Source organism: Eucyclogobius newberryi, unplaced genomic scaffold (genome assembly GCF_026437365.1).
Source record: "Eucyclogobius newberryi isolate DKJ021-1_F unplaced genomic scaffold, fEucNew1.0.hap1 SCAF_13, whole genome shotgun sequence".
NCBI classification, from domain to species: Eukaryota; Metazoa; Chordata; class Actinopteri; order Gobiiformes; family Gobiidae; genus Eucyclogobius; species Eucyclogobius newberryi.
The window spans coordinates 11756043-11778898 of record NW_027315757.1 but is presented as its reverse complement, the minus strand read 5'-3'; the positions used below and the strand labels follow the sequence as shown (position 1 = coordinate 11778898).

Genomic DNA, 22856 nt, shown 5'->3' with positions numbered 1-22856 from the left:
GATGTTATGGGGGAAGGAAAAAACTGAAACATGTTACAGCGCCATTTTTAAAAAAGTCATCAATTCAATTTAATGTATTTACTTTCAATAGCAATGTTTTCATATTTTCAATATTTTACTGCAATGAAAATATCATTGCATCCTTGATAAAATAGACTCGACATTTTTGGTCTTGATAATATCTGTTGAAGATGACAAATTATATATATATATATATACATATATATATATATGTTACATGACAGTTTTGCAATCCATTTTGCAAAGCTGGGGTGTTTTTTGCAAAAACCCACACAAAAAACAACACCTTTAGGACCTCTGGCCTGGAACACGTTGCAGTGTTGGAGCCTTTTTGTATTTGCAATGGGCCAAAAACACCATTGGACACTTCATTTACAGCAACTTAACATCAAGAAACTCAGCCACAGTTTCCCTGCTTCAGGACAATCTTTACAGTAATGGGGAAGTCACGCTTTAGATCATTGTCTCGTTCTGGTCAGTCAAACCCGTGGGCATGAATGAGACCATAAGTGAGACCATAAGTGGGACCATAAGTGAGACCATAAGTGGGACCATAAGTGGGACCATAAGTGGGAGCATAAGTGAGACCATAAGTGAGACCATAAGTGAGACCATAAGTGGGAGCATAAGTGAGACCATAAGTGAGACCATGAGTGAGACCATGAGTGAGACCATGAGTGAGACCATAAGTGAGACCACAAGTGAGACCATGAGTGAGACCACAAGTGAGACCATAAGTGAGACCATAAGTGAGACCATAAGTGGGAGCATAAGTGAGACCATAAGTGGGCCCATAAGTGAGACCATGAGTGAGACCATAAGTGAGACCATGAGTGGGACCATAAGTGAGACCATAAGTGGGACCATAAGTGAGACCATGAGTGGGACCATAAGTGACACCATAAGTGGGACCATAAGTGAGACCATGAGTGAGACCATAAGTGAGACCATGAGTGGGACCATAAGTGACACCATAAGTGGGACCATAAGTGAGACCATGAGTGAGACCATAAGTGAGACCATGAGTGAGACCATAAGTGAGACCATAAGTGAGACCATGAATGAGACCATAAGTGAGACCATAAGTGGGACCATAAGTGAGACCATGAGTGGGACCATAAGTGACACCATAAGTGGGACCATAAGTGAGACCATGAGTGAGACCATAAGTGAGACCATGAGTGAGACCATAAGTGAGACCATAAGTGAGACCATGAATGAGACCATAAGTGAGACCATAAGTGGGACCATAAGTGAGACCATGAGTGGGACCATAAGTGAGACCATAAGTGAGACCATGAATGAGACCATAAGTGAGACCATAAGTGGGACCATAAGTGAGACCATGAGTGGGACCATAAGTGAGACCATAAGTGACACCATAAGTGGGACCATAAGTGAGACCATGAATGAGACCATAAGTGACACCATAAGTGGGACCATAAGTGAGACCATGAATGAGACCATAAGTGAGACCATGAGTGGGACCATAAGTGAGACCATAAGTGACACCATAAGTGGGACCATAAGTGGGAGCATAAGTGAGACCATAAGTGAGACCATAAGTGAGACCATAAGTGGGAGCATAAGTGAGACCATAAGTGAGACCATGAGTGAGACCATGAGTGAGACCATGAGTGAGACCATAAGTGAGACCATGAGTGAGACCACAAGTGAGACCATAAGTGAGACCATAAGTGAGACCATAAGTGGGAGCATAAGTGAGACCATAAGTGGGCCCATAAGTGAGACCATGAGTGAGACCATAAGTGAGACCATGAGTGGGACCATAAGTGAGACCATAAGTGGGACCATAAGTGAGACCATGAGTGGGACCATAAGTGACACCATAAGTGAGACCATAAGTGAGACCATGAGTGAGACCATAAGTGAGACCATGAGTGAGACCATAAGTGAGACCATAAGTGAGACCATGAATGAGACCATAAGTGAGACCATAAGTGGGACCATGAATGAGACCATAAGTGAGACCATAAGTGGGACCATAAGTGGGACCATAAGTGAGACCATGAATGAGACCATAAGTGAGACCATAAGTGGGACCATAAGTGAGACCATGAGTGGTGTAGTGGCTCGTGCTGTGTGTACATCACGTGGTTTCGCGGTCAGGCTGTTCCTTTAAACACGGGGCTTGGATTGAAACGAATGCTACACGAGCCTGAGTTTCACTTTCATTTACAAGAATCGCTCAGGCTGATGTGAAACAGAGCTGAGCTGAGGCGGGACCTGAGCGCGGGGCAGGGCTCTGACAGGCTCTGACAGGCTCTGACAGGGTCCTGGGACAGGGGATATAAAGACAGAGCGCAGCAGACACGCGAGCACAAGTGTCACACGATAAGACACAACGCGAAGAGAAAAAGAAATAAGATCAAACAAAACGTAGTGATCTTTTCACTCATTGAACCAGCGCATGCGCGTCACTCTTGGAATAGCGCACGGCTTTTGGGGGTCTCTGCACAGTCACTACGGTAAGTTTATTCACGCGTAGTTTATGATAAATATAGATATACTGTTAGAGGAATATCATGATGGATCTGGTTCAGTGTAAACGCAGTCAGGAGACACACGTGAGGCGTTCTAGAGGCACAGAATGTTCTTTACATGCGCAGGTTTGAAACAAAATCCACAAGTTATTTGATCCAAGCACTCACGTCATTGTTAAAGAAACAATGAGTAAAATGGTCCATTTTGTATTTGTTCAAGCCCAAAGACAAAGGAGAACATGAAGAGTAATGACAGAGACCTGTGTTACATAGTTCAGACTGCTCTGGTGCTAGTTTGTCAGTGTTTGTGACTTTCCTAACTGACCTGAACTGTGTTTGCAGGATGTCAGTGCTGCGGGCAGAGATGGGAGAGGGGCTGGATGGAGGATGGTAGCCAACAGCACCCTGGAAGGTCTTCATGACTGCACACACTCGAGCTCATCGTCCTCCGCATCGTCCTCTGCATCGTCCTCTGCATCGTCCTCTGCCTCCTCTGTGTCCTCGTCCTCGTCCCTGTGCTCCTCTGCGTCCCTGTCAGCGAGCCCCATCAGCTGGGAGGACCTGCAGCGGGTCGCCCCTCCAGCTCCCGTGCACAGATCTGTGCCCTGTGTTTACCTCACCCACTTCCCAGTCTTCTCCTGCAAAGAGGACTGTGACATCATCACGGACACCGCCTCCAAGCTAGAGCGCAGTGGGTTCTACTGGGGCCCGCTGGGCGTGGAGGAGGCTCACCGTCTGCTCAAGAACTCTCCTCTGGGCAGTTTCCTGATCAGGGACAGCCGCCAGAAGGACGTGTTCTTCACCCTGTCCTATCACTCCAGGAGCGGCCCGGTCAGCGTGCGCATCGAGTACAAGAAGCACAAGTTTTCACTGGCTGGAAACGAGCGCTCTTTCCCATCTCTCTTTGCTCTTTTGGAACATTACATCAGCTCTCCCAAAAAGAGCCTCAGCGTCCCGTATAGGAAATGGGAGCCAACGCTGCAGGAGATCTGCAGGAAGCGAGTGTTGGAGCTGAGCGGAGGCATAAGTCACATTTCAGAACTGCCCATCACCACAGTGGCCAAAGACTTCCTCCAGGAGTTCCCTTACAAGCTCTGACCGTCCCGCGCTCAGATCCTGTGTGTGCGTGGGCTCCGGCTGCGCTCTGGGCCCCTGTGCGCCGGCTCCAACGCTGTGAAATATTTCATGAACATTACAGGACTAGACCCAACAGTTCAGTGACTTTTACTCTATTTACTCCTCGCCTTTGGAAGAACAATAGTCATGTGACACAAGCTGCTGCTGCATTAATACAAAACTACAGGGACAGAGAGAAAGCACGGACGGTTGGAGGTCTAAGGGCCTCGCGGGGACCTCAGCTCACCCACGGGGCTCCACATGGGATTTGTAACCAAACACAAGCCTGGTGGAGAGTACGGTTAAAACTGTCCTTCCAAACGTATCGCACATTCTGTCTTTAAAACTCTAAATATGTGAACATTTATTACGAATGACTCCTCGCACCGGCTCGAACACCATCAGTCCGAACTCATTTCATGCTTTCTTTGTGTTTTCAATGGTCAAGATGGCTGAGGAGACAGTGTGTTTTGTACTGTAACAAACTTGCAACACAGTGACATGATTATCTATTTTTTTATATTTTTATTTACCGATACTAATATTATTAAAATGAAAGATATTTGCTTAAAACCTTGTCGTGTGTTCATCATTGCGACGCAGACAGTGTCAGGTACAGTGTCACCACAATGAGTCATCTGTGGAGCCTCGGCAGACACTGGTGGGCGGAGTTACTGGGGTAATTAATGACCTTTTACCAGAAACAGGGGCAGAGGTGACAAGTGCGGGGCGTGAAGAGAAGCCTGTAAAACAACCACCACACGCCAAGAACTTAATTGAGGAAGTTGTTTTTTCTTTTCTTTTTGATTAAGAAAGATAATTCATTCATATTAATTGCATTGTCCAGTGTCAAGATAAGATATTCCTTTATTGTCCCACATGGGGAAATTTCATTGGTGCAACGCAGGTAGATACAGAGGTAGATACAGAAGAACAGATCACTTATAGGAAATCTGAAAAACACTTTCAGTAGAAGATCTCCTATAAATAAATAAAAACTCCCATAGACAAATAAATAAATACATAAATATTGTTGGGTGAGGCCACAGTGAACACGTGTACCAGGTACTATAGGGCCAGGCCGTGACTCATTCAAGTTTCTTTGTGTAAATGTTGGGTCATTTGGAAAGAATGTTAAAGGAATCCTTTTACTGGTTTAAAAAAGGAACTACGATCACATCTGAACCAGAGTGGCCTCAGAACCGACATAATACCACATGCTCAGAGAAACTCATTGACATCATTCACATAGAAATTCACTTTAAAACGATAAAAGAACTTGTAGGATCTGTTTCGATTAGACTGCCCCCTTCCACTTGTCAAACCGGAGTTGATTCATATTGATATTTTAAGAAACAGTGGGTGGTTTATGAATAACTTCAGGCGCTACATCCTCATATAATGTCAGATGATGTCAATACTTCTCTTTACGCGGTCTCGACGTAGAAATGACGTATTGTGTGTTCTCATTTCTAATTCCACACTTTTAGCAGAAGCGAGGCGCAGTTTTGTACCTGTTTTTTTTTTATTCATTTTTTTTCAAATCACCGCTTCACTGACATTTCTTGATACTATGTCATGTTTGGTTGCAGTACCCGGAACGCACAAGTCAGCGCACATGTGCCGAGACTTCTCTGAACAGGCGAACCGCAAAACAGCAACACGTACAGACCACAAGATCTCTGGGGGCCCCGCTGAGTGTCAACAAGTCGGGCCCTTACAGAAACTCAAACCACTCTGCTCAAAATGCATCAAAACTATACGTCAGTACTTCACGTTAACGATGAATTTGGTTGCTTTTTATGTGATAATTTGATGAATTTATGATTTAAAATGCCAATATAATGAATTTATAATGGTATTTTTTTACGAGGTTTGGTTAATGGTAACTTACTTGTGAATTGAATAACTGTATTTAGGAGGTATTGCTAATGATTTATTATGTGTACAATAGTATTTTAGGAGATCAGGTCTATCACAAATGAGGAAATATGAATGAATTATGGAATATTTGAATTTAATTGATTTTTGAGCATTTTTTCCTCTTGAAGATGAATATCAATGAAAACTATACATAAGCAAGTGGCATAGGTTGTTGTAGTAGAATAATTTATTGCAGAGTAGAATTCATTTTTCTTCAATAATTTTACAGTCAAAAGCATTTACAAAGCATACGAACACACACACTACAATCATAAACTAGAGGTGGGCGATATTGATCAAAATGCACTTTTGTTCTTTTTGTTAAGTTATTCCGATGATTATATATTTACAATCCATTTTTGTGCTAAATTCCTGTAAATGCCTTGGTATTGGGCAAAAAGTGAATGTAAAATTGAAAACTAAAGTTAAAAAAGGTGCAAAAAAAGACACATTTTCCGATGGAGGGTTTGCTTTGAACGTTCCTCAGTTTGGCATTAAACATATCGATCTCCATGGAGACAAGCAGGGGCACTAGCTCACATTACAGGTCAGATCTGTGTAGAAGCGAGACTGACAAACTTTTCTTTTCCGGGAATTGATTAAACGCATTTCAAGCAAGTTTAATGCCATATTGTGGAACATGCAGGCAAAGCAATAACATCTCCATGGAGACAAGCCGATGACAGAAAGTGCACCTTGAAGAAATATCACGTTATTTTTTAGTTTTATTAGAATTAAAGCTTTCTAGTTCTGATTACAAACATTATTTTGATCATTCTAATGTCGCCTTTCGCCAAAATCGATCTTGCAGACAAAATATCGCCCGCCTCCACTGCCATTCTGCTGCTATTTACAGTGACCAAATGGAAATACGAAGAGGAAAACTCCATAAAGAAGAGTATTGCTCTGAAAGTTCTTATTTATAAAGTAGATGACTGTACAGTGTAAGAAATAACCCAGTGATCATGAACACTGTACAATATAATGGCACAGAAAGGAAAGGGTCAAAGGGCAATGGTCGTGAGAAGTGGCTCTGACATTCTGTGCTTTGTTTGTGTTGAACAGACTTTAAAAATCCCATTCAAGCTCGTAGAGAGACGCCAGCATTGAGAGAGTTAACTTGTATTACATTCACCTGTCAGCTCTGACGCTTTTGCAGAAGTAAAGCTTTATTCTCCAAATGACCTGCTGAGTCACGGCTCGCACGCAGACGCTCTGAAGTTCTCGATTCGATGCGTTCTGTACAATCGGTATAAGATGTTACCGGGAACACGGCTGATGTTACCGGTGCATGGGACGCCTGAAGAGGGCGCCGACGGTACATTCACGGGCTTTTGACCGCATGCCGCGGGTTCGTTAGTCGCAGTGCGAACGGGAACACGGTGAACCCGCGTCGTCGTTGTTCATACAGAGTCGACTTCAGTTTGCATCGACGTTCTCGGACTGTAACAAAGGGGATTTTATGTATATTTTCTTTAAAACTGTAGCTTATTATTACAGTATTGCACTTGAAGTTATACAGCTCTACTCAGCCTCAGTCTACACCAGTTTTTAGTTTGTTAAAGGACACATATTATGCTTTATTTGAATGTTACTGTGATATGCTCTTGAGCACCGCTGCTTTGGCATGTCATGTTGCAGAACCTAAAATAAATGATTACTGAAAACCATGCATGGCTTTCTGTCAGTCAAGAATTGAGTAAGAACTCCATCTCCTAGCTTTCCTGTGACACGCTAATGCAAGCAAGCAGGTGTAAAGAATGCGATTTGATGGCTGAAAAGGGAATGATTTATGGACTACACTGAAGATCTCGGAGCTCTACCTGTGATTGGAGCTCTACTTGACTTAGTAACAACCGCAAAACAAATGTGAATGAAGCTAAACATAACTCCAGGTAAGTTTTTGGCTGAGGGAACAATGATAAACTCGAAATTAAAATGTAAATTATGCATAATATGTGTCCGTTGATATGATAACTACGAGGATACACAACCTTTAGCTTGAAATGCACTGAGTGAAAAGCAGGCTGGTGGGACATGAACTGGTTTAGGTGTGGTATAATGTAGGATCTCTGCAGCAGCGACTAAGCTCACACCGACAGAACAAGTCCGTTTAAACCCTTTGAGAAGAGGCACGGTCTTCCCACTGACTCTGGAAAACAGAATGAGTAGAAACGTTGCTGGTTTCGCCTGTCGACACATGTGCTGGAGAGAGACACGCCGGAGCAGGTCTTCTCCCTCTCGCGAGTAAAACAGACCACTAGAGCATAGTTTGTGTGTTAATGTTAGTCCAGTTCAGGCGAGTCTTCCTCCGATTCACATTGGACCGTCTGTGTGTGCTCGGTCGAGTCTTCATCAGTGGGCGTGGTTAACTCCGTGGTTGTGAGGTCTTCTCTAACTGTAGCATCATCCTCCTCCGGCTCCTTCACCGCCTCCTCTTCCTCTTCTGTGATGGTGGCCTGTCCTTGTTTGGGTGGGTGGCTGGTGCAGGGGTGGAGGTGCGGGGAGTCAGCAGGGGGCAGTAGAGTGAGCGACTCCACGGTGAGGCTGTCTGTGAGGAGGGAGATGGTGGGCTGGGCGGTCGGGGTCAGGCTGGGGGCCAGTATGGGGCCGTGAGCGGAGGTAGGGGCGCCCTCTTCTGCTCCGGAACATGCAGGCGGTGTGTGCACCGACGACACACTTTCATCTGCAAATACACACACACACGTGCAACAGGGTCATTCCATCCGATCTGTTCACCCCAACAGCATAAGAACAGCAGCGGCAAAGAGAGCAAAAGAATGGGAATTCTGTTGCCCTGTTGGTTTTGTGTACAGACTGTCGCACACTGTGAAAGAACTCTGTGAACAAGAGTGATTCTGCTGAGGATAGGATCAGTCATGTGAACTAGAACTGGTTTAGCTGGCGTCAACACTTTCTGGTGGAGAGATCACACCGTTTCTATGGAGATCAGCTCTGGGTACAGCAGTACATGGCTCACTTACTGTTATCATCACTACTTTCTGTCTTATTCGATCTCTATGGGCTTTAAATTTAGGTTCAAATCTAAAAATCAATAAATACTTAAAGATCAGGCAGTGGGCCACGAGTTGTTTGGGATTTTTGTATCGATGCTTATGTTCATTTTGAACTAATACCACAAATCGACATAATGCACTGTACATAGAATAACAATTGTGTGGTCTTTACTTAAAAAGGATTGTTTCTTTAAAAATTTTTTTAAACATTTTAATAAAAGTTAGCATTAGCTTTGAGACACTCCAGCATTAGCTTTGAGACACGCTCCAGTGTGCAGAGCCTATCGTCTTTCCCGGAATGTTCCACAGTTAAATTAAAGTTAACCCACAGTTTACAGCTGAAGTAGGCCTGTCTAAGCCTATGGATGGGTCAAATGCAGAGACAGTGGAGACAATAAAGTGGTCTTAATTCAATTACTGCAAACGTTATTGCTCAATAATACCTTCAAGAAAAACGTGCATTCTGACAATGAGCCGACTCGCCTCTCCACAGATCTTGCTTTGCCTCCACCAGAAAAGTTACATAGTGAACCTACTATAGTGTGTGTGTTACCTGCAGGGCTCTGTGTGGACACAGTACTGGCGGTAATAGAATCACAGCGGCCTGTGCTTCCACTGCCGCTGGAGGTTGGAGAGGGGGAGGAAAGAGGGGAAGGACTGTGCTGGGACACACAGTGGGCCACGGCAAACCCTGAGAATGACAACAACCACTCAGCATCACCACTGACGTCTGTAGTTTCAGCAGAGAAACAGCTGCACCATCTAGTTAACACCTTTCAAAGCTCATATCCTGAACGCATTTCCTCACCACTTATTTAAAAGGTCAAAACATTTTGACACAAAATAACGTGTCAAAACGTCAAGAGGCTGTTTTCCTTCCTGTGTGTACTTGTATCACATTTGTTTAATACGTAGTCGTATGTCATGAAAGGACTATGGCTGAACTATTAAAGGCTGCATCATCCCCCCCTCAAATTGATAGACTTTAGAAGTAGATAGATTTTGGATTGAATTGTTTCCTATGGAAATGACATATAAACATAAACCAGAAATACTTTTAAATCAGGGCTATTAAACACAAATAGTCAAACTTGTTCCTCTGAAGTGGGAACTCTTTTACTGACAGACCTCTTGACTAAAAGACTAAAGCTGCTTATTGACATTTAGAAAAAATTGGATCAGAATTAGGTCCAGGAGAACGTTATCCCACAGCCCTGAAACGATTGAACTTAATAAACTGTTGATCTGTGTAGTACCTGGTACTTTATCCACAGAGGCAAACACAGGTCTGTTTGCGGTGGGGTCGTTGGAGGCTCGTCTGGACTGCTCGTAGAAGCGAAAAGGTAAACCTCCTGGTGATGCGTTCACGTTCTGCCCAAAGCCCAACACTTCAGTAGCACTGGGCTGCACTGGGAGGTCTAGAAGAGCTGCACACGGTGTGAGTCAGACTCTGCCACACTGACAGAACAGCCGCTCGTGGAACACTCACCTGCGATCCTCTGCATCTTCATGCGTCGAGCCTGGATACGACCTTTGGCCAGTCTCTGTTTGGCTATGATGCAGCGGATGTGGTCAGCAAATATGAAGTTGGCCTGCAGAATGGGCAAGGGCTTGGCATGTGGGTTCGAGCTGGGCTTGTGGATCACTATGTTTAAGGCTCTGCTGTCGTCCTCGACGCCCGATACTTGCATGTCCTGGTCATTCAAATAACAAAGAAACATGTGTATTCTTAAATAATTGCTGTACAGATATTTGAGGCAGCTTTGTGACAAACAAATACAAGTACTATATTTTTCCTCTTACTTGCAGAAGCCCAGCAAATTTGACCACGCCCCATCCAAGGCGTTTGGTGTCTGGTTCTACAAGACTCATCTGATAGACGTCCACAGCCAGGAACCTCTGCGCCTGGAGCCCATCTTTACTGACCACCATGCAGGCGATGAGGTCACTGTTATCTGGAACACGCAGTCGCACAGAGGTTTCCCTTTCAAACATCTTTATTGTGAAATCGAATATTTTTCCAATGAAACGCCATCTCAAATAATTCCTGGAGGTGCTAAAGCGCCCTTTCCAAGTAAATCAGGAGGATATGCGTCGTGTTACGTTATGAGTGTGCGTTAGAATTTGTTGAGTCAGCGTCTGTCTTACTGAGATCTAAGACATCATCGGTCTTGATAAGATCCTCGGGTCTGGTCAGAGGTAACTGCGTCTCTGGTTCTCCTTGGAGATAGCGTGACAGCGAGCGCAGCATGAAGAAGACGCGGATGGCCTGTGCAGAGAGGACACGGTTTAGCCTTCACGCGCCACGTCTGCGTGTTAATGTGGCGGGACGTACTCGTCTGGTCTTCTCCACGTCCCCGCAGGGCAGTCTCTTCACAAAGTCGATGCCCGTCAGAGGTGTGCCCGTCGGGGGCAGCAGGATCGAGGCATCCATCATCAGATACTCCACGTTGAGGGGTTTACTCTGCAGCACGCGTTCAACTTTATTAGTCACAGAAATATAGGCGAATAGAACACTGAGGCCAACTAACCGTCATGCTCCTGTACTCGTCCTCAAACATGTCCAGAAATATCTCTTCCCCCTGAGATGGGACAAATCATTCAATACGTTATATAAAGGATATAGATTTATCTTTCACAAACTAGAGATTTCAAAAAAAGACTTCAGCAAAAACAGAATCTCACCTTGTAAAACGTGCGCAGCAGGTGGAGACTTTCTTCACGAGCGCCCTGCAAATGATAACGGTTTAATTCACTTCACACGGACGTAAATGAGTGAGTTTAGACTTGTTATTTGTCAAAAACACCACGGACAGAACTAGTGCATGTTAAAATAGAGACAGATGAAAAGTATTGTGAGTGATACCTCAAGGCACGCGAGATGAACGTCTTTTATTATGCAGTCGTTGCCAGAGAGCACGGACTGCTTTAATAAAAGGCAGCTAAGTTCCAGAGTAGCAAGGCGCACTCTGCCGTCTGCAAACAGGACACAGCACGCGCTCGGTTAGATCGTTCAAACCTATGAGTGTTGGAAAATGCACATGTGGCGGTGGAGGTGGACCTGGCTGTGAACACTGGCTCATGATCCGGATGAGCCGCTCCACCAGCACCACACTGTAGGAGCTCCTCTGCTGCTCGGGGAAGGGCAGCTGCAGCCGCTCCAGAACGCCTCGGTTTATGCCTTCACAAACAACAGGCGGGTTACAAAAGGGCCGTTCCTCGTGCGGTCGGCTTTGTTTGGCTGCATTTGAGTTAGTTTTGTCAGAAGTATCGAAAAGCGGACGCTAATCGGATTAAAACTTGTGTTGAATACTGAATTGATACTCAAAAACAAACACTGTAGCAGGATAATTACCGTATTTTCCGGACTATTAAAAGGAAAAAAAAAAGCATAATAGAGAAGAAAAAAACATATAAGTCACATTGGAGTATTAAAATGCAGTTACAAGTGTGAAAATAACAAATAATATCACATATAAGTCGCTAAGTATAAGTATATAAGTATAAATATAAGTATAAGTCGCAAAACTATGAAAAAAGGTGCGACTTCTAGTCCGGAAAATACGGTAGCCTTTCTGTATCAAAAAAGACAGATTTTATTGAAGATTTTTATTAAGTCAAGCCTTGATTTTGTGTTATTTTTATAGTATTTAATATAATTTATATTATTGTGTTAAAAGTGCCCTTAATTACCCAAATTTTTAAATATCCGAGTAAGTAGTATAAGAAAGTACTATCAGATCATGACCTGAAAGCATTTAAATTATTATTGCAGTATCAAAATCGGTATCGAAAATCAGTACTTTCCCTCGTATCAAAATAATAATAATAAACAGACGTAAAGCATCAAAAAGCAGGTGGTCAGTGAGTTTGAGGCTGACCTTTGCTGTGGGAGATGGCGTAGAGCAGGCAGAGGACAAACAGGGCCTGATAGTCGTCGCTGGTGCAGTCCAGGGCAGTGTAAACCATGTCTAAAAATGGCCTTCACAGACACAAAGGAGCCGTCAAACCTTCCAGTCGTTTCTTTACGCAGTTCCACCGTGTCTTACCTGTGTGTGTACATGCACGTCGCTGCTGCAGTCTTCTCCTCGTCGGTAGTGTTCTGTTCAGTGAGATCCGCCGCTTTCGATTTATCCATGACCACCATCTCAATCTCTGCGCGCGTCAAAGCTACGTTTTAGTTTTAGGACAGAACTGGAGAACCCATCCACCCCCTGCTGGAAGCCCACACACCAATGAGTGTCACCAATGAGGATGTGCTATGAAAAGATTCCTTCAGGACACGCTCTGGAAAGAGGCGGGCGACATGAACAAAAACTCATCCTGAGATACTTTTTTGCAGGATCCCGATAATCTTATTCAGGTGATATTATGTGTTAAGATATCAGCCCTATTTTAGTCCCTGGTTTAGTCTTGCTTTAGTTCTGGTTTAGTCCTGTTTTAGTATTGCATTAGTCCTTTTTAATCCTGTTTTAGTCCTGTTTTAGTATTGATTAGTCGTTATTAATCCTGCTTTAGTTCCTGGTTTAGTTCCAGGTTTAGGTTCCTGGTTTAGGTTCCTGGTTTAGTCTCGTCTTAATCCAGTTTTTGTCCTTGGTGAATACCTGGTTTAACCTGGATTTTGTCCTTGTTTTAGTCCATGGTTTAGTCCTGTTTTAGTCTCGTCAATTCAACAGAAATGCTGTTAATGACACGTTTTACACATGTTTTACATGTGTAAAACGTGTCATTAAGACTCCAGGGCCAAACACAATCTTCATGAGATTATCTGTTTTTGACACATGGCCCACCTCTAGAGTCGATTCAAATGCTTTTATTCTGAGACATAATGACCACAGAAGGAATGCTTTCATACCAGTGATTGTAAAACACACACACAGAGCCAGAGTGAGAGGCAGACGCAGAGGTGAGGGCCACAGTGAGATGGTGTCGACACCCCCAGGCCTCCAAAGACCAAACGTATGGATGTCATGGAAACTGGGCAAAACAAGGGCACTCTGAAGGCGCTTGGTGACTTTTGGTTACTGCAGATGTGACTTTTAGCAACATTTAGTCCAACTGAGGCTGGCATATGTCAATTCATTTACAAAAGTATAATTAAGGCAAGACACTGCAGGTGAATAGGAAAAAGCTTACATTTACAGATATTTAAGTTTACATTCTCATCTGTAAGCAAAGTATTGTAGTCAAGGTGTAAAAATGACTAAAATTGCACATACTTGGGACATTCTAAAGATTATAAAGCCTAGTTTAAATGTCTTGGTTAATTAAATTGAGGGATTAAAAATGAATGAGTGTCTTGCCTTAAGAGTGGTTACGTAGAGCTTACGACAGTGTCTTGCCTTAAGAGTGGTTACGTAGAGCTTACGACACGAGGGTGTTTTATGGATGGTGAGGTTGGATCAATGAGAAGAACACACAGAGGCCGTACGTACACTGGCCTGTGAAACACACACTCACCTTCGGCTGTCTCCCCACTGGCTCTGCTGCCCTTAGAGCTCCCACCTGCCACTCCCTCTGTACCTTTGGCCTTCTCCCGGACCCCCTCTCTCTCCCCTCTGCCGTCGTCCCAGCCCTCGTCCGCCTCACCGCCTCCTAGCCCCGCCCGCTCCTCCTCCTCGTCTTCGCCCAGGTTCTTGTAGTTGGGCCTCTTCTGGGTCTTTTTGCGGCCGCGGTGGCGAGACATTTCCAGGGACCGCTCCAGTGACTCGGGGGGCTTGGAGAAACGACGCATTGCACCGGCACTGGCCTGGAAGAGAAAAACAACAATCTGGGTTACGAGTCATTTATTACATGAAGAGTTACTGTTCCACTAACAATTCATCATAAAGCACTGCATGACAGACGACTTTACAGTGTGTTTGACTGGACCAGCACTGCTCTCACATCTCATTTTTAAGTAAGTAAATTTTATTTATATAGCACCTTTCACAGACAGAAGTCACAAAGTGCTTCACAAAAACATAGAATAAAACAATAAAAACACAGAAAACTTACAGTGAGCAATACATATACAACAATATACAGTCAAATCAGTCCCTAAAGCAAACGCATTTAAAAGGCTTGACTAAATAAAAAGGTGTTGAGGTGACCCTTAAAAGCAACAACAGAGTCCAGTGACCGTAGGGAGAGCGGAAGATCATTCCAGAGTCTGGGGGCAACAGCCTGGAAGGATCTGTCTCCTCTGGTCCCAAAACGAGTGCGAGGAACCAACAGCAGTTTCTGATCAAAAGACCTCAGTGAGCGAGGGCGAGTGTACGGTATGAACAGATCTCTGATGTACGGAGGGACCTGACCATGCAAGTCAGAACTAGAATTTTAAACTGCATCGAGACCAGCGCTTTGAGAATGGGTGAAAATGTGGGCCCTTCTATTTGTGCGAGTCAAGATCCTCGCTGCAGAGTTCTGGACCAGCTGCAGACGAGAGTTCTTGTTTAGACAGGAAAACAAACTGTTACAAACATCTAAATGTGAAGACACAAAAGCATGAATTATGAGTTCCTTTTATACAGGATATACAACATTCATCAGTCCTGACGGCAGCAGACAACCACAACAACATTCTACAGTTCACAGCCAGTAACTGAAAGTGTAGCCTTAAGCCACGAGTGCTTGGTTGCTACAGAAAGGCTGAGGTAACACGTGTATTGACACACAGGTGCACATGAAGTGTAACGCCTGAGGAGAAGTAAGACGACATAAACCGCAGAGTAGTACAAGTGTGCGCTATTCTGGTAAACCGCGCACACTCTGAGCCAATGCTGAGAAATCAATGGAGGTCAACAGAGCACATCTGCGTGCCAACAAGCATGAGCACCTGAAAGGGCCGAGCAGGCTGCTGAAAGAGAGGTGGGTTTCCCATATGCAAATTTACAGGAGGTACAGTGCCTGAACGGTGCACTGCTGCCCAAACGTGCAGCACAAAGGAGAAAGAGAAAGAGTGCTTCCAGGAAAAGATCTGGGTTAAGTGAACCTGCTCTGTCAGGGTACTGTCATGTGACCTCATTTCCTGCCACATCAAACACACACAGGAAGTGCCATCAACCACCTGAAGTGAAACAGGACCGTACCCCTCATAAGTCACATACAAATCACACAAACACTGAGGGGGACACATTTGAGTAATACAGCATGGTCAGAAAAAATAGACAAGTTTTACGAATATATGACATAAGATTTCTCTAGTCTTATATCATATAGGAAGAGTAAATATATCCTATTCATGGATATCAGCTTCCTGTATATGTAACATTTTAAGGATGTTTTCCCATTTAAAAAATATATTTTGCTTTCAGTTGTAACATGACCAATTTCTCATCATTCTGAAACCCCTGGATAATAAGTTAAAGCTTGATCACAAATCATGTCCACGGTTGATGTAAAAATGGCGTGATGGTGGAAAGCTGTTCCTACTTCATGTCCTCATGTTGTGGTTGAACAATATTGTGAGTGCACTCTGCCCCCTTGTCATGTTCAGTGAAAAGGTGGGCCTCTTCTTACAAAAGCCACAAGTCTCGCACGAGCAGACACACAGCTCACACAGGAAGGTTCTGAGAAACATCACCACGTGGGTCTGCGTGGTCAGCACACAAACGAGGTGGCAACCATCAAAGCAGTGCACAGACTGGAGGAATCAAAGGAAGACAACTGAAATCTCAAATAAGTAGAGTGGGGAGGCAGAAGGGGCAGGTTTGGGGAAATCACAAGGGGCCATGGCACATTGAGAATCGAGAGTCACTGCATTTTGTTTTATGTGTGATTGTGTGTGTGGGAAACATACAAACATACATTATTCTTAATCTATATTCAAATCTATATTATACTCCATGAGACAATAAAAGAGTGCCATTTAAAAGGGGACATATTCTGTTAAATCAACTTTAATTACATAATACCTTGTTCTTCATCATGTTTAGAGTGATTCCTACTGTTTTCGCCTATCCCCTATCCCTGCCTTTGTACTTGCGATTATTTGAAAAATGACATGGGACACATGTAAAGCTCTAAAATGTTGCGTAGACAATTTACAAAAATATATAGACGTAAAAGACAATCTGCTGCTTGTTACAGTGAAATGACACGACGAAGAGGCGGGGTTTAGTAGTCGTAGTAGTGGTAGTGGTAGTAGTAGTAGTTCTGTAGTTCTGAACAGGAAGTCAATGAACCTGCCTCCATTCTTAAAGTCTATAGGAAGGTTCTCTTGCTTTTATAATTATGACTTTGTTTGGGGGGATAGAACCTGTGGTAAATACAGATTTATCATATTATTACTTCTGTTAAATTAAAGTTTGTAAATAAAAAAAATGATAACTTAAAATGACAAATTAAAATGACAGAAATCCATCTGTGATGTCACCAATATGCGACATGCCATTGAAAATACAGACAATTTACATTTAACTGATATATTTAACTTTTCATCAAAATAAGGTGTTGTATGGTATTATTCTTTGTCTAATCTGAAATATGGTGTAGTGTATTGGGTCCTCGTTTACAGTATGGTTGCTAGACAACAGTTGGGGAATTACCCTCGACGTTTTAGTGAAATACGTAGTCATATAAACTCATCAACTGTCATAAAAAAGTTATTTTAGGTGAATATGACGGTTTAGAATGAACAAAATGTAAAATGATAATCTTATGTCACAGTTCAATACCAAGCGGCTGAAAAAAGCACACCACGTCTCCTTTAACAGAGGGTTTTGAGTTTCTTACCATAAACGCATGTGCACTTTGGAGGTCTGTTCGTTGGGTGAAAACAGACAAGTCCCCATTAAGAATAACATCAGCTAAGGAGTTGACTAGAGGCTGGTAGTGGATGATCAAGAAGACCTGAGGCCACAAGTAACAGATTACATTACGTTTTAGCCAATATGGGTCAGAATTTAAGAAGTTCATGGAGAAGAATTGTGCTCACTTGGGACAGCAGGTAGAGAGAGACTTGAGGGTTGATCTTTCGCTCTTCAGACTACAAGAAGATAAAACAAAATGAAGAAAAATCAGCCGTAATCGCGTAGCAAACACTGACGTTACGAAACATGCGCCGGGACGGAGCCTTACGATTTCCGGGTTGATCAGCGAGTAGACGTAGAGCGGGAGGAAGAGGCGGTTGAGCAGGTGGTCCGTGAGCACGTCGTTGAGGAACTCGCAGTTGATGATGAGGATGTCGTTCAGGTAGTGCAGGTGGTCCAAGTGCTCCGCCACCAGGTCGCTCAGCTTTCCCCTGTTTTTATGCCTGCGGACAGAAAACTGAACGTTTTGGGAATTCAAATGCATTCCTTTCACTCCTCGCCGCCAGCGTTCCGACTGCTACGTTCTGCTTTGGCGTTTTGCTCTCAGTATCCTGCACTTCATATCTCCAGCTTATCTGTCTAAAATACTTGAAATCTACATTACGTTGTGGCGTGGTCCTTGCTAGAGTTGTCAAAAGAAGCAAAAATCAGGTTATTAATCAATACTTAAACTAGTTATTATTGAAATAGTTAGTATATAGATGGGAGCGAAAACGTTGCTCTCTAGTGGTGAAAAGGGAAAAAGACTCACTCTTCGTCGGTCTGCACACATTTGTCCAGTTCGATCACATGGCTCCCGATGAACCAGACCAGGTTGCTGAAGTAAGGGACCGCGGTCTTATCTCGTATGTAGTGCAGCATGTGCTGGTTGTCCACTGCAAAGGGAAACAGAAAAGTCAACTAATAAAGCTTATGTACAATACGACCTAAACGAGTCCTGATCCTTTTTACGCAGACTTCAACAAATGTATTAAATGACACTAACATATTGTAAAGAGAGACAAAACGTTTTCACATGCAAAAATATTAAGTGATACAAAAGCAATTCTTTAATCAAAACATGACGTAATAGCTCAATAGAACAAACAGAAAACAGTGAATGAATGGACAGCCAAGAGAAAAAACATTTAGGACTGAGAACTCATAAAAGTGTATTACACTGCGATTAGCACACAACATGTTTTGAAAGAATCGTCTGTCATAAGAGGAAAGTAGAATTCAAAGTAAAATCCAATCAGTGTATTTGGCTGACAATATGAGTGCTTAAAATGTACATGCGGGAACAAGCTTAGAACAAATAGAAACCATTGTGTACGGGAAACAAAGACGGGAGATAAGAGCGGTGCTGGAGCATGCAAATCTTTAGATGCGTGACATTTTCTGTACGTTTATATAAAAAAAAAAGAACTGTTGGAGGAGAAAAAGGCCGGTCGTGCTTGGTATTCCCAGGCCCCAGAAGAAGACTGAATGAATGGATCGACCAACTTACATGAGACTGCGTTTAGGCGGGTGGGGGCGCAGAGGAGACAGGGAGAGGAGTGAGGGAAACAGACACAGGGTTAATGTGAACTGAGTGGGCATGTGAACTTTAGAGATCACACAGGCATCGCAATCTACAAACAATGACACACTGGACCACAAACAAGAATAGAACATCCCCCGCTATAAGTCATTATTTGCAGTAAATATCTGAAGGAGCCATTAGAAAGCCCCACTGAATAAATGTGCAGACAGGAAATTAAAGATATCACAGATTTTAGGTTGCATGTTCTAATGCTCACATTTTATGCATTAAAATTCTTAAGAAAAGCAATTCATCAAGTTTACAGGTTCATCTTTACAACCCCAATTCCAAAATACATCAGGAAAACTGAAGGAAAAGTAAATTCGGTAATAAATGGGGACGGGACGTACAACAAAAATAAACACATATGTAGCTAGCATAAAAAACAATAACATGTCTTTATTTCAGTTGTTTGGCAATCGTAAATGTGGATGACATTTCATCCCAGTGTCATGACATGGGTTTGTAGAACAACAGAATGACTGATTCTGTCAGAGGGAGAAAACTGTTTGGAGCCACAGTTCAAGATGCCAGTCAACAGTGCAGGGCGAATGCTGCATGCACAGAGCAGTCCCTGAGAGAGACTGTGAGTCGATGTAACACACAGGACATGCAGCTGTACAAGAAAGCCAAATGCACCAGCTACGCATTTTCATTTATCATCAAGGGAGAACTCCTACACAACCGTAAAGAAACGTTCAAGCCATAAAACAGAGTATATTCAGTGGAATTCTCTGTAGCTAAATGAACCTTTCTCCTTAAATAATAGAATAATAACGTATTATTCACCACCAGTTGTGCTTATGGCCATGGCTTTCAACATTAAAAGATATTAGAAGTAAAGTAGTGCAACAGCGAGTATGGTCAGCAAATCTACATATGCAGTCCACATAAAGGACCAACAAGATGAAACAGTAAAGAGTGTCAGCAGTTGAACAGACTGGAGGTCACAGCCAGCTCCGAAGAGGCAGCAGCAGAAAAAGGAGAAATGTACAGAAAGCTGCAGCTCTCAGGCTCACGTTGCCCCCTGGTGCATGTGTTGGATCACTCACCTTTGTAAACATTGAGCGTGATGGTCCGGACCGCGATGCGCACCATACTTTCAGGGTGGTTGAAAAACTTAATGGCCTCAGTGTACAGGGCAAAGTCATTTGTGTGCTGTGTGGAGGACACGAAGGTGCGAAAAGTGAATACAAACTACAAACTATTCTACAATACTCTCAAACCTAAAGAGTTAGAGTACTTTTGTTTTCCCATTTCTCTGCAGCCTTACCTCATTGTAGAAGAAGTGTACAGTATGGTTGTTTAGTTTGAGTGACAATGTCTTGAGAAAGGAAATATAGTAGGCCATAATCTCCTCATCAGAAAAGTCAAACTTGTGGACGATAATGGAGTTCACGTGATTGTTTGACAAGAGGTAATCTAAGGAAAACCGAGGATAGATTACTTAAATCTGACAAAACACTGTTATTATTTTACATATAAAACAGTGTCTTTGTTCACACTCACATAAGGACGTCTCATGGCTGATGTTCTCAAACAGAATGTTGAGAGTCTGAAGGAGCTGCACGCACACGTAACGGCCAGACTTTTGTCGAAGGATGTTGAGGAAGAACGCCAACATGTTCTTCTCCAGGAAGAAGCTGTGAACGGACGGGAAACAAGGCTGGTCAGACTACACAATACAAGAAAATGTTTTAGGGATTGTTTTCTGGACTATTAGGATAATCCGATGGTACTGAAGCAAACAAATAGTTGTAATTTATCTGGAGTATTGCACAGAGTGTGAACAAACTGTACAATTTAGCACATAACTGCAGAAAAATATCCCTTTATATCACTAGATTACACTGGGGGATTCTGTACTTTATTCTTTTAGAACCTTCTTGTGTTATTCCTATTATAGGCGTTATGCTAATAATGCTAATTTGAATGTCTTTAAACAATATTTTTGATATAATTCCTTAAGATGACAAAGATATTGAACACCCATTTAATCAACCTTCAGCAAAATAAACATGAAATCCTCCTTTAAATATGTAACTAACATTCACAAGACCACGCTGTATCTCAGACGTTGAGGACTGGTTTAATGGTCATTTCTTGTGTCCTTGGGCAGTGTGGAGTGGTGCCACACACAGGCTGGGACTACTTACTCAAACACAGAGCTGTCATTCTGGTCTCCCCAGATGAGATTCTCAGTGATCGAGCGGATCGTCTCCACCAGGAGGTTTCTGTTGTGGTCCGTCACTGTGGTGTTTTTGGTCAGGACATGATACAAATATCTACAAATCAGAAGAAAATACGTCATTAGCACATGGACATGGACATTTCAAAGTCTTGGCTCCCATTTTAAATCATTTGAAAACAAGCTAAAATGGTGGTAGGTTTCATTTTAAACATGTTTTGCATTCTAGAATCTTGGAATTGGCAGCTTTGACATTCAATAAAGTGATAAGTTACACTCCAAAATGGGGGACGAGAGCCAGTTTTCCCTATTGACTACATTTATATAACTTGCTCTATCCATGGGTTTCAGAATGATTTGAACATTAAACATCAAAACAGGACTGTTGCCATAGTATTTAACAATTTAAAAACAACATTTTGAAAGTGGAAAATCCTCAAAATGTCCCCTCATAGTAGTTAGTTAGCCTAATATTAAGCCAGTGGAAGTTTTAAGATGCTAAATTCTCAACTTAGCGTGTTTAAACTTTTTCAGTACAAAGCTAAAGTATTCAGACACTTAATTTACTAATAGTAATAGCAGTTTAGTTTAGTCTTTAGTCCTCAAGAGAAAAGATGATCTGCACCAGATTTAGCTACGGCAACTTTACAATTTTAAGTTTTGGGTTTGGGTTATTCCACAGTTCTTCGTTTTCTTTTTAAAATCTGGTTTTGGCTTATGCATCTCTGGATTTTTTGCCCATCAACACATCAATATTATTCTGCATTTTAAAAGGTGCACTATGTAACTTTTCTAATGGTTATGTTATGGCTTTACCTGGAGTGTTCCACAACATGGCATTTAACTTATTAATCTCCATGGAAATAAGCAGCTGACATCACCAGGGACCAAAACAAACCAGATTTAAACATAGTCCAGACCAGAGACCAAGTCTAAAACAGTTCAAGTCATTCATTAAATATCTATGGTTAGTCATATCTACTGCCCATGTCCAACCAGGAAGTAACATTATAAACTTCTTAAAAATGGTCAAACTAAGGAAAAATAGGTGAGATTTTTCTTAAATCCTCTAATATAATCGTGCGTTTTAATTATGCAGTGTAAGGTCAGCATTACGCAACACCATAACAACTACAACTTCCTTTGATTACCTTTAATTGATAACTACACCGATGAATTAATAGTTTCTTTCTGGTTGTTTTATGCACACTTAATAACCACATCAGCTGGAGAGGAGGAGGTGTGTGTCGGTGGGAGGACATTTCACGTTAGCGAACAAGAATAATCACACAGTTAATACAAGAGTCAAACACAACTACCACAAAGCTGCTCGAACCTCAACGTTGCACTTATTTTGCACGACGTTGGTTCGTAGTTTAGTAAATCATACTCGGTTGCAGTCGTTAGCTTCTCCCGTAGCTACTCACTTTAACTGATCCAAGGAGTGAACGTTCTTTGCCCTTCCCTGTCCAACCCAGCTCCGCGACCGACCGAACATGGTGGCCGTCAGGAAGGATACGCTGCTCCAGGCGGGCTATTTTACTAATCTAGATTTCGTTTTTAATCCATTCCACACACTTATTCTTGTCCACACATAGCATTTAGCAAACAGAAGGTGAGAGGCGGCGATAGCAGCGCCTGGGTCACTGCGAAACTGCTCGTGTGCTTGGGCGAATGGGATTTGGTGTTTTCCCCCTTTGTAAAGGCCCACAAACGACGCGCCGCAGAACT

General features: G+C 42.8%; 2 protein-coding genes across 3 annotated transcripts; one reads left to right on the top strand and one right to left on the bottom strand.

The window, feature by feature from the left end:
- Window positions 1-2418: 2418 nt before the first annotated feature.
- socs1a (suppressor of cytokine signaling 1a) lies at window positions 2419-4141 on the top strand. The gene is made up of 2 exons (XM_072442611.1): window positions 2419-2510; window positions 2868-4141. The coding sequence occupies exon 2, from the start codon at window positions 2913-2915 to the stop codon at window positions 3621-3623; it is 711 nt and encodes a 236-aa protein (XP_072298712.1). The 5' UTR covers window positions 2419-2510; window positions 2868-2912; the 3' UTR covers window positions 3624-4141.
- Window positions 4142-5729: 1588 nt separating this feature from the next.
- On the bottom strand, window positions 5730-22798 carry clec16a (C-type lectin domain containing 16A). 2 transcript variants are annotated; one of them, XM_072442609.1, is made up of 23 exons: window positions 22553-22798; window positions 21094-21222; window positions 20447-20580; window positions 20211-20359; window positions 19990-20095; window positions 18125-18248; window positions 17642-17816; window positions 17499-17549; window positions 17297-17413; window positions 14042-14330; window positions 12631-12736; window positions 12463-12563; window positions 11643-11762; window positions 11448-11557; window positions 11267-11311; window positions 11113-11163; window positions 10917-11045; window positions 10730-10850; window positions 10385-10536; window positions 10071-10275; window positions 9838-10008; window positions 9135-9272; window positions 5730-8250 (listed from the first exon to the last, which is right to left on the bottom strand). In XM_072442609.1, the coding sequence occupies exons 1-23, from the start codon at window positions 22621-22623 to the stop codon at window positions 7850-7852; spliced, it is 3195 nt and encodes a 1064-aa protein (XP_072298710.1). In that variant the 5' UTR covers window positions 22624-22798; the 3' UTR covers window positions 5730-7849. The 2 variants fall into 2 exon arrangements, with proteins under 2 accessions (XP_072298710.1, XP_072298711.1); XM_072442610.1 differs by having other exon boundaries at window positions 14105-14330.
- Between the last annotated feature and the right edge of the window lie 58 nt (window positions 22799-22856).

Coding starts and splice junctions, on each gene's coding strand:
- socs1a (XM_072442611.1), top strand. CDS start 2,913: ATGGTAGCCAACAGCACCCTGGAAGGTCTTCATGACTGCACACACTCG.
- clec16a (XM_072442609.1), bottom strand. CDS start 22,623: ATGTTCGGTCGGTCGCGGAGCTGGGTTGGACAGGGAAGGGCAAAGAAC. Junction 11,046..11,112: donor ACGAGTACAGGAGCATGACG/GTTAGTTGGCCT, acceptor CGCGTGCTGCAG/AGTAAACCCCTCAACGTGGA. Junction 10,276..10,384: donor AATTTGCTGGGCTTCTGCAA/GTAAGAGGAAAA, acceptor TTGAATGACCAG/GACATGCAAGTATCGGGCGT.